This window comes from Callithrix jacchus, chromosome 9 (assembly GCF_049354715.1).
Source record: "Callithrix jacchus isolate 240 chromosome 9, calJac240_pri, whole genome shotgun sequence".
Classification (NCBI taxonomy): domain Eukaryota; kingdom Metazoa; phylum Chordata; class Mammalia; order Primates; family Cebidae; genus Callithrix; species Callithrix jacchus.
The window spans coordinates 66,324,808-66,350,550 of NC_133510.1; the positions used below are offsets into that span (position 1 = coordinate 66,324,808).

General features: G+C 55.7%; 1 protein-coding gene across 4 annotated transcripts; it reads left to right on the plus strand.

The window, feature by feature from the left end:
* Positions 1 to 1,004: 1,004 nt before the first annotated feature.
* On the plus strand, positions 1,005 to 24,726 carry RARG (retinoic acid receptor gamma). 4 transcript variants are annotated; one of them, XM_035256649.3, is made up of 10 exons: positions 1,005 to 1,218; positions 1,938 to 2,004; positions 5,747 to 6,072; positions 18,210 to 18,358; positions 18,572 to 18,713; positions 19,395 to 19,555; positions 19,761 to 19,937; positions 20,297 to 20,501; positions 20,751 to 20,909; positions 23,425 to 24,726. In XM_035256649.3, exons 3-10 carry the CDS (start codon positions 5,889 to 5,891, stop codon positions 23,610 to 23,612), a joined length of 1,365 nt encoding a protein of 454 aa, XP_035112540.2. In that variant the 5' UTR covers positions 1,005 to 1,218; positions 1,938 to 2,004; positions 5,747 to 5,888; the 3' UTR covers positions 23,613 to 24,726. The 4 variants fall into 4 exon arrangements, with proteins under 4 accessions (XP_035112540.2, XP_078192685.1, XP_078192687.1 ...); XM_078336559.1 differs by having other exon boundaries at positions 1,941 to 2,004; XM_078336561.1 differs by lacking the exons at positions 1,005 to 1,218; positions 1,938 to 2,004; positions 5,747 to 6,072 and adding an exon at positions 12,616 to 12,788.
* The last annotated feature ends 1,017 nt before the right edge of the window (positions 24,727 to 25,743 follow it).

Sequence of the window (25,743 nt, forward strand, 5' to 3'; positions counted from 1 at the left end):
GCAAAGGCGCACACGCTCACATATGCACGCACACACACACTCTCACACACACACACCCAGAGTCAACAACATTCATGGCACATCTACCAGGCAGGCAGGCAGGCAGGCAGGCCGGTGCTGGCTAGGGCAGACACACACCCTCTGCCTGGGCTTTCTCTCTCACACCCAGCCCAAGGCTCCTCCCACTCCAAGCCACAGTTCCTCCTGCCCTCCTCTCCAGCCTCTCTCCCTCCAAACCCAGGCCTAAAGGTGGATACAACATTGGCAGCCAGGGGCCCAGGGGCCCTAACTCCTGGAGCTTACTCCAGGCAAGATGACAGGGAAGATGACTGTGAGCCCTGGCCTCAGCGCCCCCATCGACAGCCAGCAGTCAACCAGTTTGCTCCTGGGACCAAAGGACTGAGGTGGGCTAAGGGAAGGGAGAGGCTACTTGGACCTGTAGGTGAAGACTGAGCAAAGAGTAAGGGCAGTAGCATCTATTGTAGATCAGGCATACTCCTGCCGGGCCACTCCACTCCAGCGCTGGGAGTACTGTGGGTACTGCAGTGGGTACTGCCCCATTGCCTACCCTGGGGAGGCACCAGAGACTGGCTTCGGAGGAGTCACAGCCTGGCCACAGACAACTCAACTAGTCCCCCCAAAAGGCAGAAAGGAGGAAAATGCCAGAGAGAAAGGGTTGGCATCCCGGAGCCAGGACCCTGACCTCCTCTGCCAGCCTTGCCCGGCCTCCCAGGGGATGGAGTCAAGGAAGCCCAGCAAATGGGAGGGGCAGAGACCCAGGCGTCCTGGGCCGCCCCGCCCAGCTCCCCTCCCGCCCACCCATCCCTCCGCCCCCCAGCCCCAGGGCACAGAGGAGGGAACCGGGCAGGGGCAGGCAGGGGAGGGAGGAGCGGAGGAGCGAGGGCGGGAGGGGGAGGAGGGAGCTGGGCAGGGAGGGAGGTGGGGGGGTGGTGGGGAGGGAGAAAAAGAAAGAAAATATTTTCCGTGTCCCCGCCTGCAGAGTCAGTGTGCGGTTTGGGAGAAAATGTGTCGGATATTTTGGGGCGGTCACGTGGGCGGGCGGGCTCCGAGAGGCCCCGGGACAGTCCCAGCCTAGAGCCGTGCCCCCCAGGAACCCCCCGGTACTGCGAGCCCCGGACAATACGACGCTCCATCCCAGAGACCGCCCGACGCCGGGACCTCAGGGCTCCGCCGCCTCCCTTTCCCCTCCCCCTCCAGGTGAGTCAGGCGGGGAAGCAGGCTCGCCCTCCCCGTCGCCCGGGTCCTCCACCGAGGCGGCTGGGGGAGGGGGCGCGGAGAAGCCGCACGGGCGAATGCCCTCCCGAGGCTGGCCAGGCTGGCCTCCTCCTTGAGGAGGGCTTCTTGCCCGCCCCGGGCCAGCCCTGCAGTGGGTAGGGAATGGGAAGATTTTAACAGGCTGAGGATGGGCTGGGTCATCTGCCCTTCTTCATTTTGGTGCATAGCAGGGGACAGCATTTGGGGAAGTCTTCAGCCAGGGGGCATTCCTCCTTATATTTTTGTGCTGGGAATGTGAGAGAAGACAGGGTTTCCTCTCGCGGGGAAAGACTACCACCCTCTTACCCCCGGGCTCTGAGGGGTAGATTTTATGTTCCACGCTGGTCCAAGTTCCTCCCTCACCAGTGGAATGGCACAGCTTGGACATCAGAAGGCAAGGAAAAGGTCCAGAGGCAAGTGAGCGTGGCCCGCCGCGTCCGGGAGTTCGGAGTGCATAGGATAGGGATCTATGAACTTTCCTTGAAGCTCTGGATTCCCTCAGACACGTTCCCAGCCCAGGCTCCCTCCATCCAAGATGGGGGGCACTTCTGGAGTATTCTTGAGGGAAGCCCAAATGGAACAAAAGAAGAGAAGGAAGATGGGGATGGGGACCCAGGTGTGCTAGTCCCAGAGTTCCACTGACGCTGCCTCTCTGTCTTTAGCAGCTACGGCCAAATTCCCTCAACCTGATCCAATATGTAGGAGCGAGTTTCTGCAGGCGGCCAGCGGGTAAGAAGATGCTTGGTTGTTAGTGCTGGTGGGTGCAGGGGAGCCTGTGTAGGGGGTCTTCAGGGCAAGAAGCTGAGATGACCGTCCCGCTGTAGGGCTTTAGTCTGGGCAGCTGGAATCCCAGTCCTCAGGTCTGAGGCTTCTGCCCTTGGGGTGACTCCTCAGATGCTGAGTTGGGGTTAAGGACCACAGCCAGTGTCTCATATCCTTGAGGCAAGTAGAGAGAAGATGGGGGAGGGGGGATAGTGTGTGCAGGGTGCCTGGAGCTTGGGTATCCCAAACACACACACACACACACACAAACACACACACGCAGGCACGCACTGTGGCCTACAGTCTGGTAAGCAGCATGGGGCACGCCCCCCCACACTCCGGCACACCCCCACCCCTGGCTCAGAAAGCCACCTAACTGGCACCTCCAGTTCCCCCTCTGCCCCACCCTGCCCATGCCCTCTGATGCCCACACACATTCCACTGGCATTGCCTGCCTGCCTCCTGGGCACTGCCCCTCCCTGGGGCTAGTAGGGTGGAGGGAGGGCACCTGGGGATGAGAGGTGGAGACTCAAGGGTCTGAACTCCCCCAGGAATGGCACAAGGCCAAAGAAGTCTGGCCCAGTGCTGCCTCCTGGGGAGCAGGCTGGGGGCCCAGGCTAGAGCAGGGGATGCCTGGGTTCTCTGCCCAGGCTGGAGATGGGGTCATGGAAAAAGGTGGTCGTGTTTATACAGAGGGGAGGGGGGCAGCGGGTGGAGAGCGGCCGACAAGAGCAGCTTTGTTCCAGGCTCTGGAGCGGGCAGGGCGGCAGGGAAATGCACCCCCCTCCATCCGGCAGCCCCCTTCATCTATACCCTCCCCTCAACTCCACCTCAGCTCTAAGAGAAGCAGCTTTGTAAGAGCCCCTCTTCCCTGGTCCGTCATCCCCCCGCCTCACCATCTGAGATGGCATCTTACTGGAGGAAGAATGTTCTCTACTTTCCACGAGTCCCCCAAAGAACCAAGGCATCTGGGGCCTCAGTTTAGGATTTCCTTTTAACTCTGCACTGCCTTCAATTCCTTAGTCCATTCCTCTACCCCGGATTTAAGACCCTCCCCTTCTCTTCCCAGCCAAGGCAGAGAACCAAGGTTCTGCAATGGGAGGAATCTCTGCTCCCTTCCTCTCTTCACTCAACTCCCAAGTTCCTTCTCTGAGGCAAAATAAGAGGAAGGCGAGGGAGAGCTGTCCTGGCCTTCCGCTTATTTTGTCCTTGGCTGGTGTCCAGCCTCATTCTTTGGTGAGGACCAGGAGCTGAGCATCCCTCTGCAGGGATTCCCCCCTCCACTACCCTACCCACAGGTCTGTGTTTCCCATTTGTAGGTGAGAAGCAAAGACAAGGAGGGCTCAGGCAGAGAGCCCTTTTCCCAGTCTAAGCCCCGGGAACACGGGGATGGGGGAGTCCTCTAGTAGCTTCTTACCCTTGTCATTGGAGGGGTTAATCCACCTGGAATGTGGCCCAGCCAGTTGAGCTGTGGCCCAGGGGCCTCAGGGGCCCTGGACTCCTGGCTCCATCTGGGCTTAACTAGGGATGAGGACTTTGGAGGGAATAGAAGGAAAAGGAGAGGGACCCTGGGGGCTTGGAGCTCAGACTTTTAGGGTCTGCAAAGACACTGGGCTAAGGAACTTGAGGGGCTGGGTGTATGGGTGGTGCCATGGTAAGGGGCAGGGGCTGCTTCATTCATAAGGGCTGAGTGAAGTGTGATAGCATTGGGGTCTGGGTTCTTGTAACCTTCATGACAGTTTATCCGCAAGGGCTTGAAGGCCAGGTAGAGGAGAAAAAGAAAAACAAACAAAAACAAAAATAAAAACCAAAGGTACAAAGACTAAGAGCTATAGATCCTAGAAGCAAATACTGCCGGAAAGAAAGGCAGATAAGGCGTGGTGGCTCATGCCTTTAATCCCAGCACTTTGGGAGGCCGAGGCGGGCGGATCACAAGATGAGGAGATCAAGACCATCCTGGCCAACATGGTGAAACCCCGTCTCTCCTAAAAATACAAAAATTCGCTGGGCGTGGTGGCATGAGTCTGTAGTCCTAGCACTCAGGAGGCTGAGGCAGGAGAATTGCTTGAACCTGGGAGGCAGAGGTTGCAGTGAGCTGAGATTGCGCCACTGCACTCCAGCCTGGCAACAGAGAAGACTCCGTCTCAAATAAAAAAGAAAGGCAGATATATCCATCCCTTACCTCTGGGCCTGCCCACCCTGTGGTCTCTCTGCGTTTTAGTCTCTCGGCCCTTCTCTGCCCTTCATAGCAATCTGTTATGGTTCTGGCCAGTGGAGATACCCAGGCTGGGGTGACTCTTCCTCTCTTGCCCACTAACTGCCTAAAGAGGCAAATACTTCTGGGATCCTGGGAAAGCCAACCTTTTCCTTGTCAGAGGATCAGGATAGGAACAACCTACTTAGCACTAGGACTCCCATCTTCCCTCTCTACCTCCTTCTCTTCCTCTTCCCTTGGGCTCAGGTTCAAACTCTTAGAGGGAAACCTACTTTTGGGGGAGGAGAGGATGCAGGGAGAACTTCCCAGAAACAGGGAGCCCAGGGATGAGAAAGAAAAGGAGGCAGAGAAGTCAAGTCAGCTGACCAAGAAGCAGCTCCTTCGAATCATACACTTGGCACAAGTGGGGACTCCATCAACATCCTTAGATTTGAAGGAAGAAGGCTTAAGGGGTGAGGAAAAATTGGAGACAGGAAGAATTGGGAGGGGAAATGGGAAGAGGGAGTGTTGAGGAAAATAGAGAGGGAAGTGCTTAATAAAGCAGAGCTACGGAGGAAAAGAAGGTACAAAGAGAAATAATATGAGACATTTACATAACACTTCCCATGTGCTCTACATTATCCCAAACACTTGACATTGGTTAACTTATTCAGTCCTTGAAACAACCATATGAGGTAGGCCCTATTATTAGTCCCAAGTGACACATGAGGAAACTGAGGCACAACGAGATTAAGTAACTGCCTGAAGTCCCACCACTAGCAAGTGGTGGGGTACAGTCCAGGGAGTCTGGCTCTAGAGTCTGTTCCTCTAACCTTTGCCCTATAGTCCTCTCCAGAGAGCTGTAGGGCCCCCAGCTTGTAACAGAGTTATGTTTGCTTTCACCAGGATGGTAAAGAGTTTGCATCTTGGCTCCCCCACTTGCAGCCATGTGACCTCAAGCCAGTCCCTTCCTTTCAGTTTCCTCATACGTGAAATGGGAATCATAACTCCCAGTCCACAGGACTGACGTGAGGGGTTAGGTCAAATGCCTAGCCCAGTTGTGGTGATTTACGATCACTTCCCAGTCTAGGAATTCTCTCCCCCAGAAGTCCTCAGACCTTCATCATTCACCTTGGGGCCTCCATTCACCCATATGTGAAATGGGAATCATAACTCCCAGTCCACAGGACTGACGTGAGGGGTTAGGTCAAATGCCTAGCCCAGTTGTGGTGATTTACGATCACTTCCCAGTCTAGGAATTCTCTCCCCCAGAAGTCCTCAGACCTTCATCATTCACCTCGGGGCCTCCATTCACCCTTTCCTGGAGCTCCTCTGGAGACTTTCTCGGAGTCTGTGTAACCCCCTGACCTGCCCTCTCTACCACACTGCAGGGGCCCTGAGCTGGGGCAGGATAACCCGTAGCAGCACAGAGGGAGACTGCGACTGAGAGAGGGTCATGGGGCTTGGAACCTCAGGGTGGTCATTCATCTCTCCTTTCTCTCTCTTTCTCCCTAGGACGCTTGGAGACCCAGTGGGCAGGCCAGGCAGGGCGGGCACGGAGCCTCCCAGGCTGGGCCAGTGGGCATGGGCGGGGGCTGTGGTTGAAGACCTCCCCCGCCCACTGCAGACCACAGGGGACTCCCGCATCGCAGCTGCCATGGCCACCAATAAGGAGCGACTCTTTGCGGCTGGTGCCCTGGGGCCTGGATCTGGCTACCCAGGGGCAGGCTTCCCCTTCGCCTTCCCAGGGGCACTCAGGGGGTCTCCGCCTTTCGAGATGCTGAGCCCTAGCTTCCGGGGCCTGGGCCAGCCTGACCTCCCCAAGGAGATGGCCTCTCTGTGTGAGTCTCAGGGATCTTGGGAAATGAGGGCAAATGGAAATAGGAGGGTATCTGGAGGGTGGATGGTAAGAAAGTTGGCACTCCAGTTAGGAAGGCAGGCAGGGGACAGGGGTTTGGCCTAATGGAGTAGTAGTGAGTAACAGAGGGTGGCAGTGGTGGTGAGGAAGGAGTTTGGATGTGGACTTAATGGAAGTGTTTGCAAATGAGAATTCTGCTCAAATAGGATAGGGAGGTAGCAGGCCTAAAAACTGGGGAGGGAGGTGGCTAAAACTGCCTCCTGGGTCAGTCAGCTAGTAGAGGGGAACACTTTTGTGTGGGCAGGTGGGGTTGGTTCTGGTGCAATGTGAGGTTGCTGCCTGCGTGCAGCCTGGAGTTGGGGGGAGCCAGACTGGGAAGCAGAGGAGTCTGGGAGGCCAGTCACCTGGCTCTGTGATCAAGAGGTGAAATTGGGCTGGGCACGGTGACTCATGCCTGTAATCCCAGCACTTTGGGAGGCCAATGAAGGTGGGTCACTTGAGGCCAAGAGTTTGAGACCAGCCTGGCCAACATCCCTGTCTCTACTAAAAATGCAAAAATTAGCTGGGCATGGTGACGCACACTAGTAGTTCCAGTTACTTGGGAGACTGAGGCATGAGAATTGCTTGAACCCAGGAAGCAGAAGTTGCAGTGAGCCAAGATCTTGCCACTGCACTCCAGCCTGGGCGATAGAGTAAGAATCTGTCTAAAAAAAAAAAAAAAAGAAAAAGAAATAAAGAAAAAGAAAAAAGCTGGGCTTGGTGGCTCATACCTGTAATCCCAGCCACACTTTGGGAGGCCAAGGTGAGCAGATCACCTGAGGTCAGGCGTTCGAGACCAGCCTGACCAACATGGAGAAACCCCATCTCTACTAAAAATACAAAATCAGCCGGGTGTGGTGGTGCATGCCTGTAATCCCAGCTACTCAGGAGGCTGAGGCAGGAGAATCGCTTGACCTGGGAGGCGGAGATTGTGGTGAGCTGAGATCCCGCCATTGCACACACACAAAAAAGGCTGGGCGCAGTGGTTCATGCCTGTAATTCCAGCACTTGGGAAGTCAAGGTGGGTGCATTACTTGAGGTTAGGAGTTCGAAACCAGCCTGGCCAACATGGTGAAACCCCATCTCTGCTAAAAATACAAAATTAGCCGGGCATGGTGGTGCATGCCTGTAATCCCAGCTATTATAGGATGCTAGGATCCTGTAGGTTGAGGCAGGAGAATCACTTGGACCGGGGAGGTGGAGGTTGCATTGAGTGAGATCACACTATTGCACTCCAGCCTGGGCGACAGAGTGAGACTCTATCTCAAAAACAAAAACAAAAAAACCCATCTCTACTAAAAGTACAAAAATTAGCCAGGCGCGGTGGGGCATGCTGGCTGGTGCCTGAATCCCATCTACTCAGGAGACTGAGGCAGTGAAATTGCTTGAACCCAGGAGGTGAAAATTGCAGTGAGCCCAGATTGCACCACTGCACTCTAGCCTGGGTGACAGAGTAAGACTCTATCAAAAAAAAAAAAAAAAAAAATTGTGAAGTTGCTTTGAATTATGTGGAGGCTGCAAAAAGGGGAAAGAAATCCTGTGCCAGGTGCCTAAAGATTTGTGGGGTCAGAATACTGTGCTTCTTTTTTTTTTTTGTTCTCCTCACCCTGTTACTGAAGACTCTGCTTCTTGGTTTTGGGAAGGATGGAAATGACTGCAAAGGAGGTAGCTTTTGTACCAAGTAATGGTACGAAAGAGAGGTGGAGGGGATGTTCCAGAAGCATCCTTTCCTCCAGCGATGTGGGTTCTGGGCTCCTCCCCTCCCTGCAGGTCTGGCACAGAGCCTGCATGCTGTGCAGATCCCTACTTGTCCCCCAGGCCTGCCCTCTTTGGGTTAAGCTTTTGAGTGCTGACAGCAGGCAAGGCTTGGGCCTCTCCTCCTCCCTCTGGGACCCCTCTCCTCCAGCTGGTAGTTATTCCTCCTGGCCAGGCCATTACAGGTGGGAGTGCCAAGTTGGTTAAGAGAAAGCTTGATTGGGGACAAGAGAAGGTGACTGAAGGGCAGGGGAAGGACCAATTTCAGAGAGACAGACAGAGTTGGAGAAAAAAAGACAAAAAGATAAAGGCACAGCCTTTATGGCTCCACAAGCGCAGAGACAGAGGTGGAGGAGAAGTGGCCGTGCTTCCAGGAGGGGGCACTCAGAGCCGTTGTGTGTCTGCATGTGAAGGGGGTGACTAGGTGGGGCTGGCAGCTCCACTGGAAAGAGTGTGTTCATCTGGAGAAGGGGCGAGTGTGCGGTGCCTCCAGACTTGCTGCAGTTGTGTGCACAGCATCTCCCTGAGCCTCTACTCATGTACAGAATTCCAGTGTGTGCAACAGTCAGTGTGAGGAGTGAGGAGGGATTTCTTTGTGCTGCTGATGCTGTGTCTGGCGTTTGGTGAGGCCTGCTGGTGGCATGTCTGTAGTCCGATGGGGGTTTTTGAGTGGCATGTAGGTGAACAAGAGAACACAAAGTCCCCTTTTTGGAAACTTCAGCTGGGCTTCCCCATACTTCATTTTCACCTCATGAATCTGTCCTAGGGACTTCGGGAAGTGGGAAGGAACGATCCTCCCCACATGAATGTGCTTCTGGCAGAGAACCCTACAACTCAGACTCTTGGGACTTGATTTTCCCAGGTTCTGGGAGAGGCAAGTAAAGGAGCTGGAGTAGGGAGGCAGAGGTGAGAGATAATGGTAGTGGGGACAATGCTAGAGCTAGTAGTCAGTCCCCAGTGAGGTCCCCCTTGCACCCCTGTGCCCTGGAAACACTGAGATCAAGGTCGGGGTTCAAAGTGAGGCCAAGGTAGGGAAGTGGTCAGGCTGTGCTCCATCTTCCAAGGCTGTGCTGATGGAGGGGGCTGAAAGGAGAAATCCAAGGGAGGAGCCAGAGCCAGGGCAGGGAGCTGGGGAGGGTGTGGCTAGCATGGAAGGACAGGCCTGGGCAGGGAGGTGGCAGGAGGAGGCAGGAGGGGAAGGCTTGGGGGTGGGTCCCTACAAGGCTTAAATGGGGGTGGGGCATGCAGCACCTAGTGGTAGCGGAGAGGGGCACTGAGGGGAGAGGAAGGGATCCAGGAGTCTGGGAAGCCTTCCACAGTGGGAGAGTAGCAGAAGGGTGAGAGAGTATCCTCTCTCATTTCCTTGACCTGCTGTCCCTTTTTGGCTGGGAGCATCTAGTGGAGAGGGTTTAGAGGCCTACATCTGTTGCCAAAGGCATAGTCACCCTGAGTTTGTGCATCTCATCACCCTCTCTCTTATTCTATGGAACACACACACACACACACACACACACACACTTTCTCTCTCACATAGACTAAGACAGAGAGGTGGTCCTTGAAGAGGTCTGGCACTTCTCCCTGGCACTCTTAGTTGTTATTGCTAGGTCCCTGGCACCTTGAGGACATCCTTGTTGAGAATTGAAGTCTTGCTCTACTTCTTGGGGCTCTCTCAGGGTCTGAATGGGGTGAGACAGGCATCTCGGAACAGCGTGGTGGTGGAGGGGAGGCTCGGGGGAGTGGGTGCTGCTGAGGCAAGCACAGGCCTGTGTTCATGGAAAGCAGAGGGGTGTGTATGCATGTGTGTGCGCATTCGGGTGTGTACTCATGCACGTGCATGAAACCCCTGGCGTCTCTGTCCCTGTGCATCTCTACGTTTGTGAATCCTAGTGTGTTCTAGATTAGCTTTCTACAGGGAACAGAGTGTGATGATAGAGAAAGGAAGCCCTGCCCTCCTCCCAACCCTGAGCAGAAAGCTGTGGTCCTGATGACCCAGCCCAGTTTATCCTCTGAACCTGGTGACACTGCCCTGGCCGTGGGGCCACTGTACCTGGGCCAAGGAGCCCAGACTTCACCACACTAAGTCACCACACATGGAGAAACTGAGGACAGGCTGGCACAGAGACAGTCTTGCTGAAAAGAAACTGAGAAAGAGAGACTCACAGACAAGACAAGGGACAGCTACCCAGGCCCAAAGGTGCAGACACAGAGAAGTGAGGCACTGAGCGAAGGAGAACAAGCAGGCGGGTAAGGGCAGTGAGTAGGCAGCAGTGAGGCCTCCTCCAGGAAAAAACCCCAGCCTCTTTTCCCCTCCCCTCCCGGGTCTCTCCTCCTCCGGCACAGGCTCCAGCTCCAGGCCGACACAAACGGGGCTTTGATTGCAACAGGAAACCTCTTTGGCGGGGGGAGCCGGGCAAGCCGCCGCCAGGGCCCAGGCTGCACCCCCCTCTCCTGGCCCCCTACCCGGTCCCAGCCCCCATCTTGCCCAGCACACCTCTTGTCCCTGCTTTGGGCCCCACTCTCATTCACACCTCCCAATTCTTCTGCTCTTCTGCTGCCCCCTCCTCCGGAGAGCCCTCCCACGGCCCTTCAGGTGGGACTCCTACCTCAGGACTTACCCTTCTGGCAGGGCCTGCTTCACTTTGAAATGCCCCCTTTTCAGCTTCTTGAGGAAGGGTTTTAGAAAAAAGGGAGAATTTAGTGTGAGGAATTCAAAGCCAGTTATCCTCAAGCCCCATCCAGAAGGTGGCAGGGAGGGAAAGGAGGGGTGCATAAGGAGTTAGCTGTTCCTGCCTTGCCTCATCCTGGCCAAATTCATCATTGCCAGGGTGGCAGGGGCTCTGAGGGGTGATCCCAAAAGAATTTGAGTGCTAACGGCCTTGTTAGTTGGGGAGGGGTGCACTCCTCTTTGCCTCTAGGGGTATGCCTTTGTGGGGCTCTAGGTGGGAGGGGTTCTGCCCTGGTGGTGGGGATCATAGGGAAAGGGGTGAGTCAGGCAGCAGCCCCCCTTCATACTCCCATCAGGCTGGCGGAGAACATCTGGTTCCCATGAAATGCTAGAAGGCTAATGGGTCTAATTGCTGCAATAAGGGCTGGGGAAACTTTGGGGAAAAGAGGGGCACTAGATCCCCCATCCTCTTACCTTCTCCCCAGGGCTGTACTAAGTCTGTCTAGAATGGGGGGGTCATGGTTGATGGGGAGGGCAGCCCTGACATCCTAATGCCTGGTCCTAAGGGCCCCCTCTGTGCAATGTCTGAGAAGCACACACAGATGGGGTGATGAGGAGTGGGGTGCATCTGGTGAAGAGAAACGGGGGCTATTGAGGACTCATGGCTTCCTGGAGCCCTCCCCCAACTCCTCTTGTGCCCTCCTCCCAACCCCCCTCCCTGTAGCCTGGCCACTTCTGGTTCTAATTACCAACCAGGCAGGCCTGACTTAATTGGGACCTTTCAGATTTCTGAGGGGGAGGTGGGGTACTGACAGCTCGAAGTTGACTAATCAAGGCTCTTTCCCTCTTGTTTTGGGGGGTACTCCGTATTTTGCACTCAATTGATTTTTGTTTGTTTGCCGCTGGCCAAATTCTGATTCAGAAAGTTATCCCTCCTTTTTCCTTTCTTTTTTTTGGTTGTGGGTGGTGGCTGGATTCAGAAATGGGTATTTGGGGTTGGGGAGGACGGGGAGCTTACACTGGGCTGGAAAGAGCAATGCATTCCCTCCTCATCCCTGCATCAGGCCCCCCAGTCAGCCTTGCCACCTTGAGGTCCCCCCCATCCACAAATCAAGCCTATTCCCAGCCCGGGTAGCCCTCCGCCCCTCCCCCCGCGCCCGCCATCCCTCGCCTACTCTGGCACCCCTTCCTGCCTTTTATTCTTCCAACAGACGCCCCACTCCTGCAGCACCCAGTGCGCCCCCCACCCAGTACAACAGATTCTTAGAAAAGCGCGCCCCGCCCTGGCCCAGCCACAACCGCCTGGCGGGGTAAGGGCCGGGCCGGGCGCCGCTCCCGCTCCTCGGCGCTGCCCGTGTGAGCCGCGCTGACAGAGCCGGCTGGGCAGGCAGGCCGGGCGGCCGGGCGGCTGAGGGCGGGGCGCGAGGGAGGGGGCGGTTTCCGGGAGTCGCCGCCGCTGGCGCTGTCCGGGGCCAGGGTCCCCCATTCGGCTCGGCCGGGCCAGGGCAAACTTCTGACGTGGCCAAACCCCCGCCCACCTCACCCCCTTCTCCGCCGGGCGAGGGCGCTCAGTGCCGGAAGGGGCAACCCAAGAAACAGTGTGGCGGCCCTAGGAGATCTGAGGGGCACTAGCGTGGCACCGAAGGGAGGGCGGTTATGCCTAGGCTGGGGGTTATTTAAAGACCCTGAGAACAGTCAGTGACCAGAAGGGCAGCTATTGCCGAGGGATCCCTTGGCATTGAGAAACTGGAGGAGGGAAATTGGCACTAAGGGGCAGATTCATCTAGGCGCAGTTGGCACGGCAGGCACAGCTTAGGGGGTAGTTTTGTGCTCTAAAAGTGAAGTTAGGTTCGAGTAAGGAGCATCGAGAGAGACGGTCGAGGCGCTCAGGGAGCGTTAGTTGCGGGATGGGGCTTCAGGGACTCGGAGGGAGGCGGCCCGGGCCGCGGCGGAGGGCGGACCGCTCGGGCTAGGAGGGATAGACTCTGGCGGCGCTGGAGGGGGGCGGGGGACTCCGCGGCAGCGCTGGAGACGGCCTGGGCGGGGTGGGAGGGGCGGGGCCGGGTCAGGAGGAGGTGAGCGCGCTCGGCCACCCGCCCCGAGGGGGGTTCCCGGAGAGTTCACGGCGGGAGCGCGCTCCGGCCCTCGGACCGGGGGTGGGGAGACGGGAAGCCAGGAGGAGGCAGCGCGCGCCGAGCCGCAGGAATGCACTGTTCGGCCCTGAAGCGCGCGCGCGGAGGGTGAGGGCGGAACCAGGCCTGGGAATGAGAGGGGTGGAGGTAGTGCAGGTCCCGGGCCTTAGGAGACCTGGCGCGCGCGGGGGACCTCCACGTTCCCCTCTCCCCAGTCCACCTTAACACCTCTGTATTGACTAGTGTGAAAAAGGGAGAGTTTGGGGAGGGGGAAAACTGAAAGGAAATGCTTATGTTTGGTTCCTCCACTCCTTCCCCCAACCCCGACCTGGGCACGCGCCTCAATGCAAATGCGTGCAAAGCCTCTGAGCTGTGGAGAGTATGCTTGCAAGCATTCTCCCGAGCAAGGTGTTTGTACAAACATGTGTGCACCTATGAGTTTGTGTGCGTGCTCACAAGTGTATGCACTCTTGCATATTTGCAAATTCTTGGTGCCTGACAAGATAAAATGCATGCACATATATGAGTTGAAGCAAGCGCGCGCGCCGCGGAGCGAGTGTATGTTTGTGTATGTGTGCGCTCCACTCTCAGCTCTGCTCATCTCAGTGCCCGGCCCCCTTCGCTCTCCAAGCCCCACCCCCCACCCCTCCGGGCTTCGCTTTTAAAAAAAGGTCTCCCCAGAGCTAGCTGCCTAGGGACCCAGATAGAGCTGGACGGAGGCTGAAGCGGCAGCTCCAGCTTCGCGCCCCGCCCAGTCCCTTTCCCCTGCTGGGGATCCCCCCCTCTTCCCCGCCCACCCCTTACCCCGCAGGCAGCCCAGCGCCCGATGTTAGCCCTCCCCCTCCCCCCCTGCTGGAGCGGGGCGCCGCCGGGGGAGGAGGGGGAATCGGCTGCGGGTCCTTGGTGTTCCTAGCACCCAGCTTCCCTCCAAGCCTGGTCGCGATGTACGACTGTATGGAAACGTTTGCCCCGGGTCCGCGACGGCTGTACGGGGCTGCAGGGCCCGGGGCCGGCTTGCTGCGCAGAGCCACTGGCGGCTCCTGTTTCGCCGGACTTGAGTCTTTTGCCTGGCCGCAACCCGCCAGCCTGCAATGTAGGTACCCGAGTCCGGGGCTGGGGTGTAGGGTGCAGGAGAGGCTGGGACTTACTCTTTCTGTGTGTAAAGGGTGGAAGTGAGGTGCAAGGGGGAGCTTCTGGCCCTTTCTATGTAAGGTACTGGCCCTTTAAACGTAGGGGCCTCATCGTCTTCTTTACGTGTGTGCAGTAGTGTTTGGAGTATGTGTGGTTTTTATGGTGGGTGTTCAGCTCGAACCTGTGGTTGATGCCACTCCAGAGTTCCTGGGGATAGGGAGAGACCGAGGTGTGTGGGTAGTGTGTGCCCTGAGGTCTGTGACCCTGGAAGGATATGGCACTCAGGACCGTGGGTGGCGTTTGTAAAGCTCATGTGGGAAGCTGGCAGTGTAAAAAAGATTGTTTGCAGAGCGCGTGAATCCCTGGAGTGTGCAGCGCCTTGCATAGGTGGTGTGGGTGTGGGAGCAAGGGTCTCCACCAGTGTCGCCGGCGACAGCTGGCAGGTCCACATGGCCTGTGAGGGGATGTTTGTGGCCTGAGGCCGGGAGGGCGTGTGCCCCTGCGTGGCTGCGAGGGCGGTTTTGGAAAGTGCTGTGTTCGAGAGTGCATCCTGTGTGTTCTCATGCCGGGTGGAAAAGGCTGAGCTCTGCCCGCCACCACCCCCCCACCGCCCCATATAAGAAAGAAATGTCTGGAAATGTGTATGCGGTTATATACAGAGAGACGACTTTTTCCTGTGGGTCCAACACACACAACTTCAGCAGGAACCGAAAAGTTGAAAGCAAAGTCTGTGCGTGTGGTGGGGGTTGGCCTGGAATTGACAGCGGCAGGGCGAGTACCATTCCTGGGTCCCCAAATACCTATCTTCCCCCTCCGTGAAATGGGAGATGCCAGGCCTGGGGCCCTGGAACCCCTTTCCAGAGCGGTAATAAAAAGCTGGGGACTGAGAGGCAGTAAAAATGAAGTCCAGATGAGAGGCGGCTTTGAAGCTTGGGCCGCAGTGCCTGGCGGGGGTGGGGTGTGGGGAGGGGCTGGGACTGGAGCGTGGAACACCCCCTAAATTTACCCTGGGCTGGGATGTGCTCGAAGCCCGGGTGCGGACGGCCGGGGACTAGGGGCTTGGGGGCACACGGGGAAGGGTGGGAAGGGGCGGGCAGCAGGCGGGGCGGCTGGCGCTGGGGGAGTACGCACTCCAGGTCACTGAGGCCCCGCCAACGCGCCTCGCTCCTTGGCACCCGGCAGCGCTGTTTACAAGTTCGGATTTTTTTTTTTTTGGTTCCAGAGCAGAGCTGCTCAGATTTAACAACTGGGAGACTGGAAGAGGGAGATGGCAAACCCGGAGACCAGGACTTTACTTTTGGGTGGGGTGGGGCAAGAACTAAAAGTGTGTCATTTAAAGGGCAGAGAAAGCATGGAACTACTGCTTTGCACCAAATCCCTGTGAATTCTTAACTTTCCTCTCATGGCGCAATAGTATGGGGAGTTGGGATATGTTGTATGTTGTGGGGGTGCTGAGATGGAAAGAATCTTCCAGGAAGGGTTCCTGGGGTCTGGGCGGAGACCCTTCTTTTTTTCAGGCCTATGGAAGAAGCCCTCTGGGCTTGACTGGCAGTATATTTTTGCATTTTAATTTGGGCCAATAATTTTGGCCTCGCGGATCCTAGTGGGCACACAAAGCCAGCTTCAGGCCTGCCCCTGCTACACAAACTTTCAGAGGAAAGGCAGCTGGGAGGGGTGGGCTGGATGTGTGTGTGCCCATTTGGAGGCTTTCGTGTCCTGGTGCTGCGTTGGCAGGTTGGGGTGTTTGGTGGTAGAACTGTTCCCTTGTGTGGCAGACTGCTGGGTGTTGTGTATCAGCCTTGTGACTTGTACATCTACCTCCACGGTGTAGCTGGAGCGTACCTCTATTCTGGCTGTGTGTCTGTGCCTGAATCTAGTGAGGGTTCTAGAAGCCTATTGTTAATATGCCTGCTTTGGTCCCCTGTGTGTTGTTAACCTCTGAGAGTGTGTGTGTCTCCAAGGAGGTGTGTGCTAGATTGTGAGTCCAGGCTGCTCAGCTTTGGGCCTCGCAGCTGGGAGCGTTTACAGCCGGTTATAAAGAGTTTGTTTGAAGCTCCGAGCAGCCTGGTCAGGAATTTCCTCAATTTCAGCAATTTGGGCTTTAAAAGGAGAAAAACCCAGAGCCCACCCCCATCCTCCCCAGCAGGGGCCCCTGCCTAGCCCAGAAGCAGCAACCCAATGGTGGGGTCTAAGCCCAGGGCTGGGGAGGAGATCTGATTGGAGTAGACCCAGTTAGCTTTCTGGGCCTTCCACCCACAGATTGACCTCGGAGTCAGTAGGCTGCACTTCTGGGTTCAGGAGATGGGGATGTGACAGTGTCGATTAGACGGGAAAAGTTGCCCCCAGGCCTGTCTCCCTGAGGCTCCCAGTCTTATAATTTGCTGGCACTGCCCCATGCCAGTCTGACCGCACCCAGGCCCTTGTGCAAGAGAGGAAATGAGGCAGCGCTCTGCGGGCAGGGAGGGCGTCAGTGCCTGAGTGAGCACCACCCCACGCACAGGCCTTGGGCACAGAACACGTGCCCTCGGAAGACACAGTGGTGGGCCAGAGGAGCGAGGAGAGGTTGGGAAAGGCATTCCAGCCCTCCCCACGTCTCTCAGCACCGGCCCCTCCTGGAGACCCCGTCCCTAGTCTTGAATAGACTCCAGGCACCCTTCTTTCCTCCCCTCATCTCCTTTTTCACTGGGGAATCTCACTCTGGCAGGATTCTTATGCTAATTGAGTGTGCGTTTGTTGGGGATGGGGAGGGCTTCCCTCCTGTGTGGTGGGTGGAGCTAGCCTGGAACCCCTGCATCCTGGGCATTCCTTCCACCCTTCAGGCTGCAGTGGGGCAGACTTCTGACCAGGTGGACTGCAGAGGGTTAGAAGGAAGAAGGTGTTTATGAGGTGGGTTCGTGGGACATACCTTAGGGAGGGTCCTAGGAATTTTTTTGCATTAACTTGGGCCCTCGAGGTTTGGGCAACAGGTCCTACAGGTTGAATAATTTATAAATTTCCCCAGCTTCTGAAGACCAACCAACCACCTGAAGACCTCCCCCCTACCCCCGCACATGCACAGACACACACTCTCTCTCTCTTACCCAGCAGCCTTTTGAACAGAGCAGAGCATGTTCTCCTCATACTGTGGGGCTGAGACCCCTTTTGAGCTGCAATTGGGTATTTTCAGAGTAAAGACAGAAGCTTAGAGAGGGTCCAGAAATAGGTCCCCACCCCCATCAGTCCTGTTAACCTACTGTCACCTGACTTCTCTAGTTTGCTACACCTCCAATGGCTTTCAGACCTGAGAAACTGAGCAAACCTCAGTCTCCCCTTCCCCAACTTCTCTGACTCACAGCCAGTTAGATCCGCTGGTGGTGTGGCACTAAGCTGGTCACTTCCCCTCCTGTGGCCTCTGTTTCTTCAGGTGTGAACCAAGGCTATGGTGCATCCTCTAACTCACTCCCCTGAGAGCTGTGCCCCATCTGCTCCGTGCTGTCTCTGGTGGTTATTCGGGGATAGTGTGAGACAGAAGAGCCTGAGGAGTTATCTCCCCTGTACTACTGGAGAGGAAATGAGGTCCTGGTCTACCTGCTAAGCATCCCAGCAGGTCATTTGGTCAGTGCCAGCTACAGAGGCTGTAATTGCCTACCCACCCCCAGAGCTGTTGCCCCACAGGGAAGACAGTGGGAGGTAGACTACCTGACAAGGATCTACCAAAGTGACAGAGAGTGACTAAAGAGCAGAGCTGCAGGGCTTTAACCCTTCTATCCATCCCCTGTATCATTAGGGAAACAGGCCCAGAGAAGTCAATTTCCAGAATGGCCTTGGTCTGGAATTTGGAGGATTAAGCATGTTATATAGGGTGAGGGCTGGCATTTTTTTTTTTTTTTTTTTGAGACCGAGTCTTGCTCTGTCCAGGCTGCAGTGCAGTGGTGTAATCTTGGCTCACTGCAACCTCTGCCTCCTGGGCTCAAGTGATTCTCCTGCCTCAGCCTCCCAAGTAGCTGGGACTACAGGTGGGTGCCACCACACCCAGCTAATTTTTATATTTTTAGTAGAGATGGGGTTTCACCATGTTGGCCAGGATGGTCTCGATCTCCTGACCTTGTGATCTGCCTGCCTCAGCCTCCCAAAGTGCTGGGATTACAGGCCTGAGCCACCATGCCCAGCCAATGGCTGGCATTCTTGTGAACAAGTTGGCTAGACTGTGGAGGGTGGACCAGGATCACAACAAGCTTTGGTAATAGTGGCGGTTTAGAGGACTCTGGAAGTGCTTACTGCTGGAACTAGTGCACTGTGGTAGTGACAGCTGTCACCGTGGGCCAAGGAACCAATGCACATGGGGTGTGTGTGATGAGGAAGCCTGGAGGTCTGTGGGGTCCTTCTCTTCTGACCCTCACATCACTGCTTCCTTCCCAGCGGTGGAGACACAGAGCACCAGCTCAGAGGAGATGGTGCCCAGCTCGCCCTCGCCCCCTCCGCCTCCTCGGGTCTACAAGCCATGCTTCGTATGCAATGACAAGTCCTCTGGCTACCACTATGGAGTCAGCTCTTGTGAAGGCTGCAAGGTATGTATGTGGTGGGGGGTGGGCAGGCGGGGATCCAGAGTTACTGGAGTAAGATAAGAGACCAGGCACACAGAGGCTATGTGTGAGCAGCACTGCTTTGTGCATAGACGGTTAATAGATTAGGTGAGGCCTGGGGCAACCTGCAAGGCCAGTGAGAGGCTGGTGCTCCCAGCATCGTGCTTCAGAGGCCCTCTCCATTTCCCTCAATTCCAGGGCTTCTTTCGCCGAAGCATCCAGAAGAACATGGTGTACACATGTCATCGCGACAAAAACTGTATCATCAACAAGGTAACCAGGAATCGCTGCCAGTACTGCCGGCTACAGAAGTGCTTCGAAGTGGGCATGTCCAAGGAAGGTAGGCTCCCATCCTTGGCCTGGGCAGGAGCACTGTGGTCCTACCCTATGGCTGTGGCCTTCTTTCCTCTGGCCACTCCTACTTCCCTGACCTCTGAGACTTGGCCTGCCCTGGGGTGCCGCCTTCTCCCAGGCCGGTCTTATTTGATTAGCTCCATTCACCCAGGAGGCCCCACCATTTCCCATTCTCCCCACTCAGGAAGCTTGACCCTTCCTCTGAATGGGTGAATAAGTAGGGTCTTATTTCCCTGTTTCATGGGGAAAATGAAGCGGGTGGGCTTGCCAGACCCTTCCCCTCCCCTGTTCCCAGGACTGAGCCAAAGATGGATATGGGGTGGCTCCTCCTCTCCACCCCCCCCATTGTGCTGCCAAGGCTATAAGTGGATATCCTGCCGCCTGCATATCCTGCCCCCCCTCCCCCAGCTCCTGCAGGGTGACAGGAAGGGCAGGATGGAGCCATGGCCTGGGGAGGGAGCAGGGGCTGCAGGCTCTGGGTGGGGCTGGGGAGAACCAGCCCGGGAACAGGAGCTAATATAGGAGATAGGGAAACTGAGGCACTAATTACAGTGCCAGGGGATAGATATGCATGATAAGGACTGAGCACATTAAATTAGGGTGAGAGAAGACACCCAAAGGGAGGCTCTGAGGGTCCTGACCCTCTCCTTGCACCTCCACCCCCAAGCTGTGCGAAATGACCGGAACAAGAAGAAGAAAGAGGTGAAGGAGGAAGGGTCACCTGACAGCTATGAGCTGAGCCCCCAGTTAGAAGAGCTCATCACCAAGGTCAGCAAAGCCCATCAGGAGACCTTCCCTTCACTCTGCCAGCTGGGCAAGTACACCACGGTGAGGAATGGGCAGAGCCCAGTGAGGGCAGCGCACTCTTCACTCCAGGGAATGGGGCTGGGTTGTATTGGAGGCTATCGCCTGTTGCTGAGGTCAAAGAGGGCATTAGAATGCAGAGGAGGGCTTGGGATATTGGTAGGGAGAAGACAGCCACCAGAGGTGGGCCTTAGCTTGCTTTCTAACCTCCTACTCCTCCCCACTACAGAACTCCAGTGCAGACCACCGAGTGCAGCTAGATCTGGGGCTGTGGGACAAGTTTAGTGAGCTGGCCACCAAGTGCATCATCAAGATCGTGGAGTTTGCCAAGAGGTTGCCTGGCTTTACAGGGCTCAGCATTGCTGACCAGATCACTCTGCTCAAGGCTGCCTGCCTAGATATCCTGGTAAGTCAGGTCCTATGGGTCCTGCCACACCCCAACCCTCATATGGGACCTTCAATAGTTCCTTGATCCATGCAAAGATTTCCTTACCCTGAACCCCCTGCCACATATGTGGGACTCCTCAGTTCTCTTTTTATCTTAGCCCCTGCCCCTATGATCAATGATCCTATACTTTTGGATGCCCTGTCTCCACCTGACTTCCCAGGACCACCTCTCCCAAGGCTCAGATCCTGCACCTCTGCCTTCTCCATGCCTGCCTCAGGTTGCACTCACTGGGGACCTAACTTCCTCACTTTCCACTCATTTCTTCTTTTCCCCACCCCAAGAAAGAGCACTAACCATCCCCCACCCCCCACCTCCAGATGCTGCGGATCTGCACAAGGTACACCCCAGAGCAGGACACCATGACCTTCTCCGATGGGCTGACCCTGAACCGGACCCAGATGCACAATGCGGGCTTCGGGCCACTCACAGACCTTGTCTTTGCCTTTGCTGGGCAGCTCCTGCCCCTGGAGATGGATGACACCGAGACAGGGCTGCTCAGCGCCATCTGCCTCATCTGTGGAGGTGCGGGGGCGCCCCCTGGTGTCTACTCAGTGCTCGGTCTCCTTTCCCACCACTCTCCATGTGGGATCTCTGACTGGGAGGGGGCGTGGAGGACCCAGTGGTCTCTTCCTCTGGTGATTCTTGCACCCGGCCCCGTCCACAGACTTCTCAGACCCTGTACAGGCTTCCCAAAAGGCCAGTTGGGGATCTGTTACTGTGTCTTCCCCATCTCTTCCTTCCCCTCTCACTCCACTATATTTGTCCCCATAGACCGCATGGACCTGGAAGAGCCGGAAAAAGTGGACAAGCTGCAGGAGCCACTGCTGGAAGCCCTGAGGCTGTACGCCCGGCGCCGGCGGCCCAGCCAGCCCTACATGTTCCCAAGGATGCTCATGAAAATCACCGACCTCCGGGGCATCAGCACTAAGGGTTAGTCATAGTGAGCGTCCCCGCTCTGTCTTCCCAGGGCTGTTTGTCTCCCAGGTCAGACAGGTGGACAGGCAGAGACAAGAACAGAGTGATAGAGAACCAGGCAACCCACCCTGGAATCCTTGCTCTGCCACATAGTAGTGGGAGACTTTGTGCAAATTCCTTCTTCTTCTTTTTTTTTTGAGACGGAGTCTCACTCTGTTGCCCAGAGCTGGAGTGCAGTGGCTTGATCTTGGCTTACTGCAACTTCCGTCTCCTGGGTTCAAAATTCTCCTGCCTCAGCCTCCTGAGCAGCTGGGATTACAGGCATGCACCACCAGGCCTAGCTAATTTTTTTTTTTTTTTAGACAGAGTTTCCCTCTTGTTACCCAGGCTGGAGTGCAATGGCGCAATCTCGGCTCATTGCAACCTCTGCCTCCTGGGTTCAGGCAATTCTCCTGCCTCAGCCTCCTGAGTAGCTGGGACTACAGGCGCACGCCACCATGCCCAGCTAATTTTTGTATTTTTAGTAGAGACGGGGTTTCACCATGTTGACCAGGATGGTCTCGATCTCTTGACCTCGCGATCCACCCACCTAGGCCTCCTAAAGTGCTGGGATTACAGGTCTGAGCCACCGCGCCCGGCCTGTATTTTTTTTTTTTTTTAGTGGAGACAGGGTTTCACCATGTTGGTCAGGCTGGTCTTGAACTGACCTTGCGATTCACCGTGCCTGGCTGGGCAAATTGCTTCTAAACCTGTACTGTCCAATAAAACTTTCTGCATATTTTTCAGGTACCTCATAAGGATGTCTTAAGGACTAAATTTGTTAATATACAATGTAAAGCCAGGTGCCATGGTGCACATCTATAGTTTCAGCTACTCAGAAGGCTAAGGGAGAAGGATCACTTGAGGCCAGAAGTTGGAGGCTGCAGTGAGCTATGATTGTATCTGTGAATAGCCACTGCACTCCAGCCTGGGTGACCCAGCAAGACCCTGCCTCTAAAAAAAAAAAAATTCCGGCCGGACGCAGTGGCTCACGCCTATAATCCCAGCACTTTGGAAGGCCGAGGCGGGTGGATCACGAGGTCAAGAGATCGAGACCATCCTGGTCAACATGGTGAAACCCCGTCTCTACTAAAAATACAAAAATTAGCTGGGCATGGTGGCGCGCGCCTGTAGTCCCAGCTACTCGGGAGGCTGAGGCAGGAGAATTGCTTGAACCCAGGAGGCGGAGGTTGCAGTGAGCCGAGATCTCGTCATTGCACTCTGGCCTGGGTAACAATACCGAAACTCGGTCTCAAAAAAAAAAAAAAAAAAAAATCCAAAAAACAAACCAAAAAAACCCCACAACACACACAGTGTACTTAGAATTACAACACATACAGTGTACTTAGAATTGTGCTGAATCGGCTAGGCGCGGTGGGTCGCGCCTGTAATCCTAGCACTTTGGGAGGCCGAGGTGGGTGGATCACCTGAGGTCAGGAGTTCAAGACCAGCCTGGCCATCATGGTGAAACCCCATCTTAAAAAAAAAAAAAAAGAATTGTGCTGAATCTGAATTAAAAATTCCATTCTGCAGTTGCAGCAGTCACGTTTCAGATGCTTAGTGGCCACATGTGGCTAATGACTACTGTATTCCCGTCATTGCAAGTTCTATTGGACAGTCCAGGTGTAGAAGGATGTCTGGAACACAGTGTTCCATAAATATTAGCTGTTGTAGTAAATTTTTTTTTTTTTTTTTGAGATGGAGTCTCACTCTGTCGCTCAGGCTGGAATGCAGTGGTGTGATCTCCGCTCACAGCAACCTTTACATCCTGGGTTCAAGCGATTCTCCTCCCTCAGCCTCCCAAGGAGCTGGGACTATGGGCACTTGCACCACGCCTGGCTAATTTTTGTATTTTTAGTAGAGATGGGGGTTTCACCATTTTGGTCAGGCTGGTCTTGAACTCCTGACCTTGAGATCCACCTGCCTCAGCCTCCCAAAAGTGCTGGAATTACACATGTGAGCCACTGTGCCTGGCCTGTAATAAATGTTATTAAGAACAGGGCAAGGGCTGGGGGTGGTGGCTCATGCCTGTAATCCCAGCACTTTGGGAGGCTGAGGTAGGTGGATCACGAGACCAGCCTGGCCAACATGGTGAAACCCCGTCTCTACTAAAGATATGAAAAATTAGCTGGGCGTGGTGGCAGGCATAGGGCTGGGAACAACTGGCAAGCCCTGGACATTGGAGAACGGGGTGGTTGGGGAATGGGGTTGGTTGGAGGTTGTGTGCAATGTGCTCTCTGAAGAGACAGCCTGCAAGAATGGGACAAATGGCCAGCAGGCCTGGTAGAGAAGACCAAGTAGAGGTTCCAGACAAAGGAGTGGCACCCAGGAAGCCTAGTGGGAAGAGGATGAGCTGGGGACAGAGAGGTGGTGGGCCTGTGCTGGGAACTCCCAGCACAGGGAAGGCAGGGGTAGGTGAAAAAGCTTAGGGAGATGACCTTAAGGGCCATGTGCCTCTGTCCTCCTGAGCCTCTTTGCCTCTCCATTGTAGGAGCTGAAAGGGCCATTACCCTGAAGATGGAAATTCCAGGCCCGATGCCTCCTCTGATACGCGAGATGCTGGAGAACCCTGAAATGTTTGAGGATGACTCCTCGCAGCCTGGTCCCCACCCCAATGCCTCTAGCGAGGATGAGATTCCCGGGGGCCAGGGCAAAGGGGGCCTGAAGTCCCCAGCCTGACCAGGGCCCCTGACCTCCCCACTGAGGGGGTTGGGGCTCCAGGCAGCAGACTGACCATCTCCCAGACCGCCAGTGACTGGGGGAGGACCTGCTCTGCCCTCTCCCCACCCCTTCCAATGAGCTCCTTGTTTTTGCCAAAGTTTCCAGGGGTGCCTCTGTGTTCATCCCCTTCCCGATCTAACCGGCTCCCTTGCCAGTCCTGGGGGCCTGCCCTGCTCCCACCAGGAGAGAAGGCAGAGGGGTGAGTCTGGGTTTGGACTCTAAAATCTCAGCACTGCCCCTCAGGTGCCAGAGTCCTAGGCTCCCCAGGGCAAGAGGAAGACCCTGCCATTCCACAGCCCCTTTCTCTGCCAGGTGCTTGGCTCTCTGGGAGCAAACAGGAACACTAGAGACCAAAAGGGGGGTGAATGAGGAGGGCTGAGCCCATCTTCTTGCCCCTACCCTTGGTGCCTAATGCTGTGCGATGCACCTGCAGGGTGCTCCAGCCTCTGTGCCCCGTCCTTGTGCCATTTCAGGGTGGGGGCTGGCTGGGCCCTCCATTTCTGGGGCAGGGACAGAGGGTGAAAGGGACGGATAGATGCAGGTCCATTCTGTACCTCTTGGCTCAGGTGCAGAGTTCACACCGTGCCCTCCGTTACAGGTCCCTCCCCCAGCCCTGTCATGTGCCTTGGGCTCCTCCTGCCCCCCATCTCAGCCATCAGGGCAGGGATCCTTCTACACTACAGAGGGGCCAGGGGATCCCTCTTTCCCTAGTGCCTTCCACCCTTTGCCCCCCAGAGCAGCTTGGCCCAGGGAGGGAGGATGCTGCTTAGCTGATCCCACCCTGACCCAGAGGAAGCCTCTATTTATTTATTAGCTTTTGTTTACACCCTGGAATTGACCCCTTCCTCCAGGGGTCTTGGGTGGGGGGAGCCCAGGGCCCCTGTGACCCCTCCCTTCTTCCTCCAATCCCCAGTTTGTATTTAGCTGCCAAATAAGAGTCCCACTGGCTCCCCGTGTTCTCTTGGGGGGTCAGGGTGCTGTCCCCTCCCCTCTGTTTACATCTCCCCTCTACCCCGCTGTATCGCATATTGCTGAGTTTTCTATTTTTGCAAAATAAAGTGATGGAAACTCATGCGATGTGGCTCCCTTTAGGAGTTGGTAGGGAAATGAGCAGCTGGCCTGGAGAGGGAGCTGAGTGAGGAGGGAAAGCTTGTAATCGATTGGACTTTTCAGCTTTCTCGGTGGAACAAAGAAAACAGGGTGAAATGTGCCTGGATTGCAGTAAGGACAGGATGGGGGAAGGGGAGCCATGGGGACTCACCTTGAGTGACCAGGTTTCCCACAGCCACCCACATGTGGGTTCAGAGTCTTGCTCTGTTGCCGGGCTGGAGTGCAGTGGTGCAATCTTGGCTCACTGCAACCTCTGCCTCCCTGGTTCAAGCAATTCTCTTGCCTCAGCTTTCCGAGTAGGTGGGATTACATGGGTGCACTGCCACACCCAGCTAAGTTTTGTATTTTTAGTAGAGACAGGGTTTCTCCATGTTGGCCTGGCTGGTCTTGAAGTCCTGACCTCAGGTGATCTGCGCGCCTTGGCCTCCCAAAGTGCTGGGATTACAGGCGTGAGCCAACCCGCTCAGCCTGATGTGGGTTTTTATGTTAGATCCTGTGGATCTCTGGGAATGCATTTATGGACTTTAGAGGTCTTTAAGCCTGTCCCCACCTCCAGTTATGCATATGTGCATATCTGCTCTTCTCTGGGGAAGGAGTCCATTGAAGTTTTATTTATTTATTTATTATTATTATTTTTTTTTTCTTGAGATGGAGTTTCACTCTTGTTGCCCAGTGGTGCAATCTTGGCTCACTGCAACCTCCGCCTCCCGGGTTCAAGCGATTCTCCTGCGTCAGCCTCCCGAGTAGCGGGGATTACAGGAGCCTGCCATCATGGCTGGCTAATTTTGAATTTTTAGTAGGGATGGCATTTCACCATGTTGGCCAGGCTGGTCTCAACCTCCTGACCTCAAGTGATTTACCCACCTTGGCCTCCCAAAGTGCTGGAATTGCAGGCATGAGCCACTGCGCCCGGTCTGAAGTTTCATTTAGTTCTCATGAGGGTTCCTGGCCCCAGAAGAGAAGAACCACAGCCTGCATC

What these genes read in the sequence shown, in the direction of transcription:
- RARG (XM_035256649.3), top strand. Translation starts at nt 5,889, where the DNA reads ATGGCCACCAATAAGGAGCGACTCTTTGCGGCTGGTGCCCTGGGGCCT. An exon ending in AGCTGGGCAAGTACACCACG is followed by an intron (nt 19,556 to 19,760) that starts GTGAGGAATGGG and finishes TCCCCACTACAG; the next exon opens with AACTCCAGTGCAGACCACCG. An exon ending in CATCTGCCTCATCTGTGGAG is followed by an intron (nt 20,502 to 20,750) that starts GTGCGGGGGCGC and finishes TTGTCCCCATAG; the next exon opens with ACCGCATGGACCTGGAAGAG.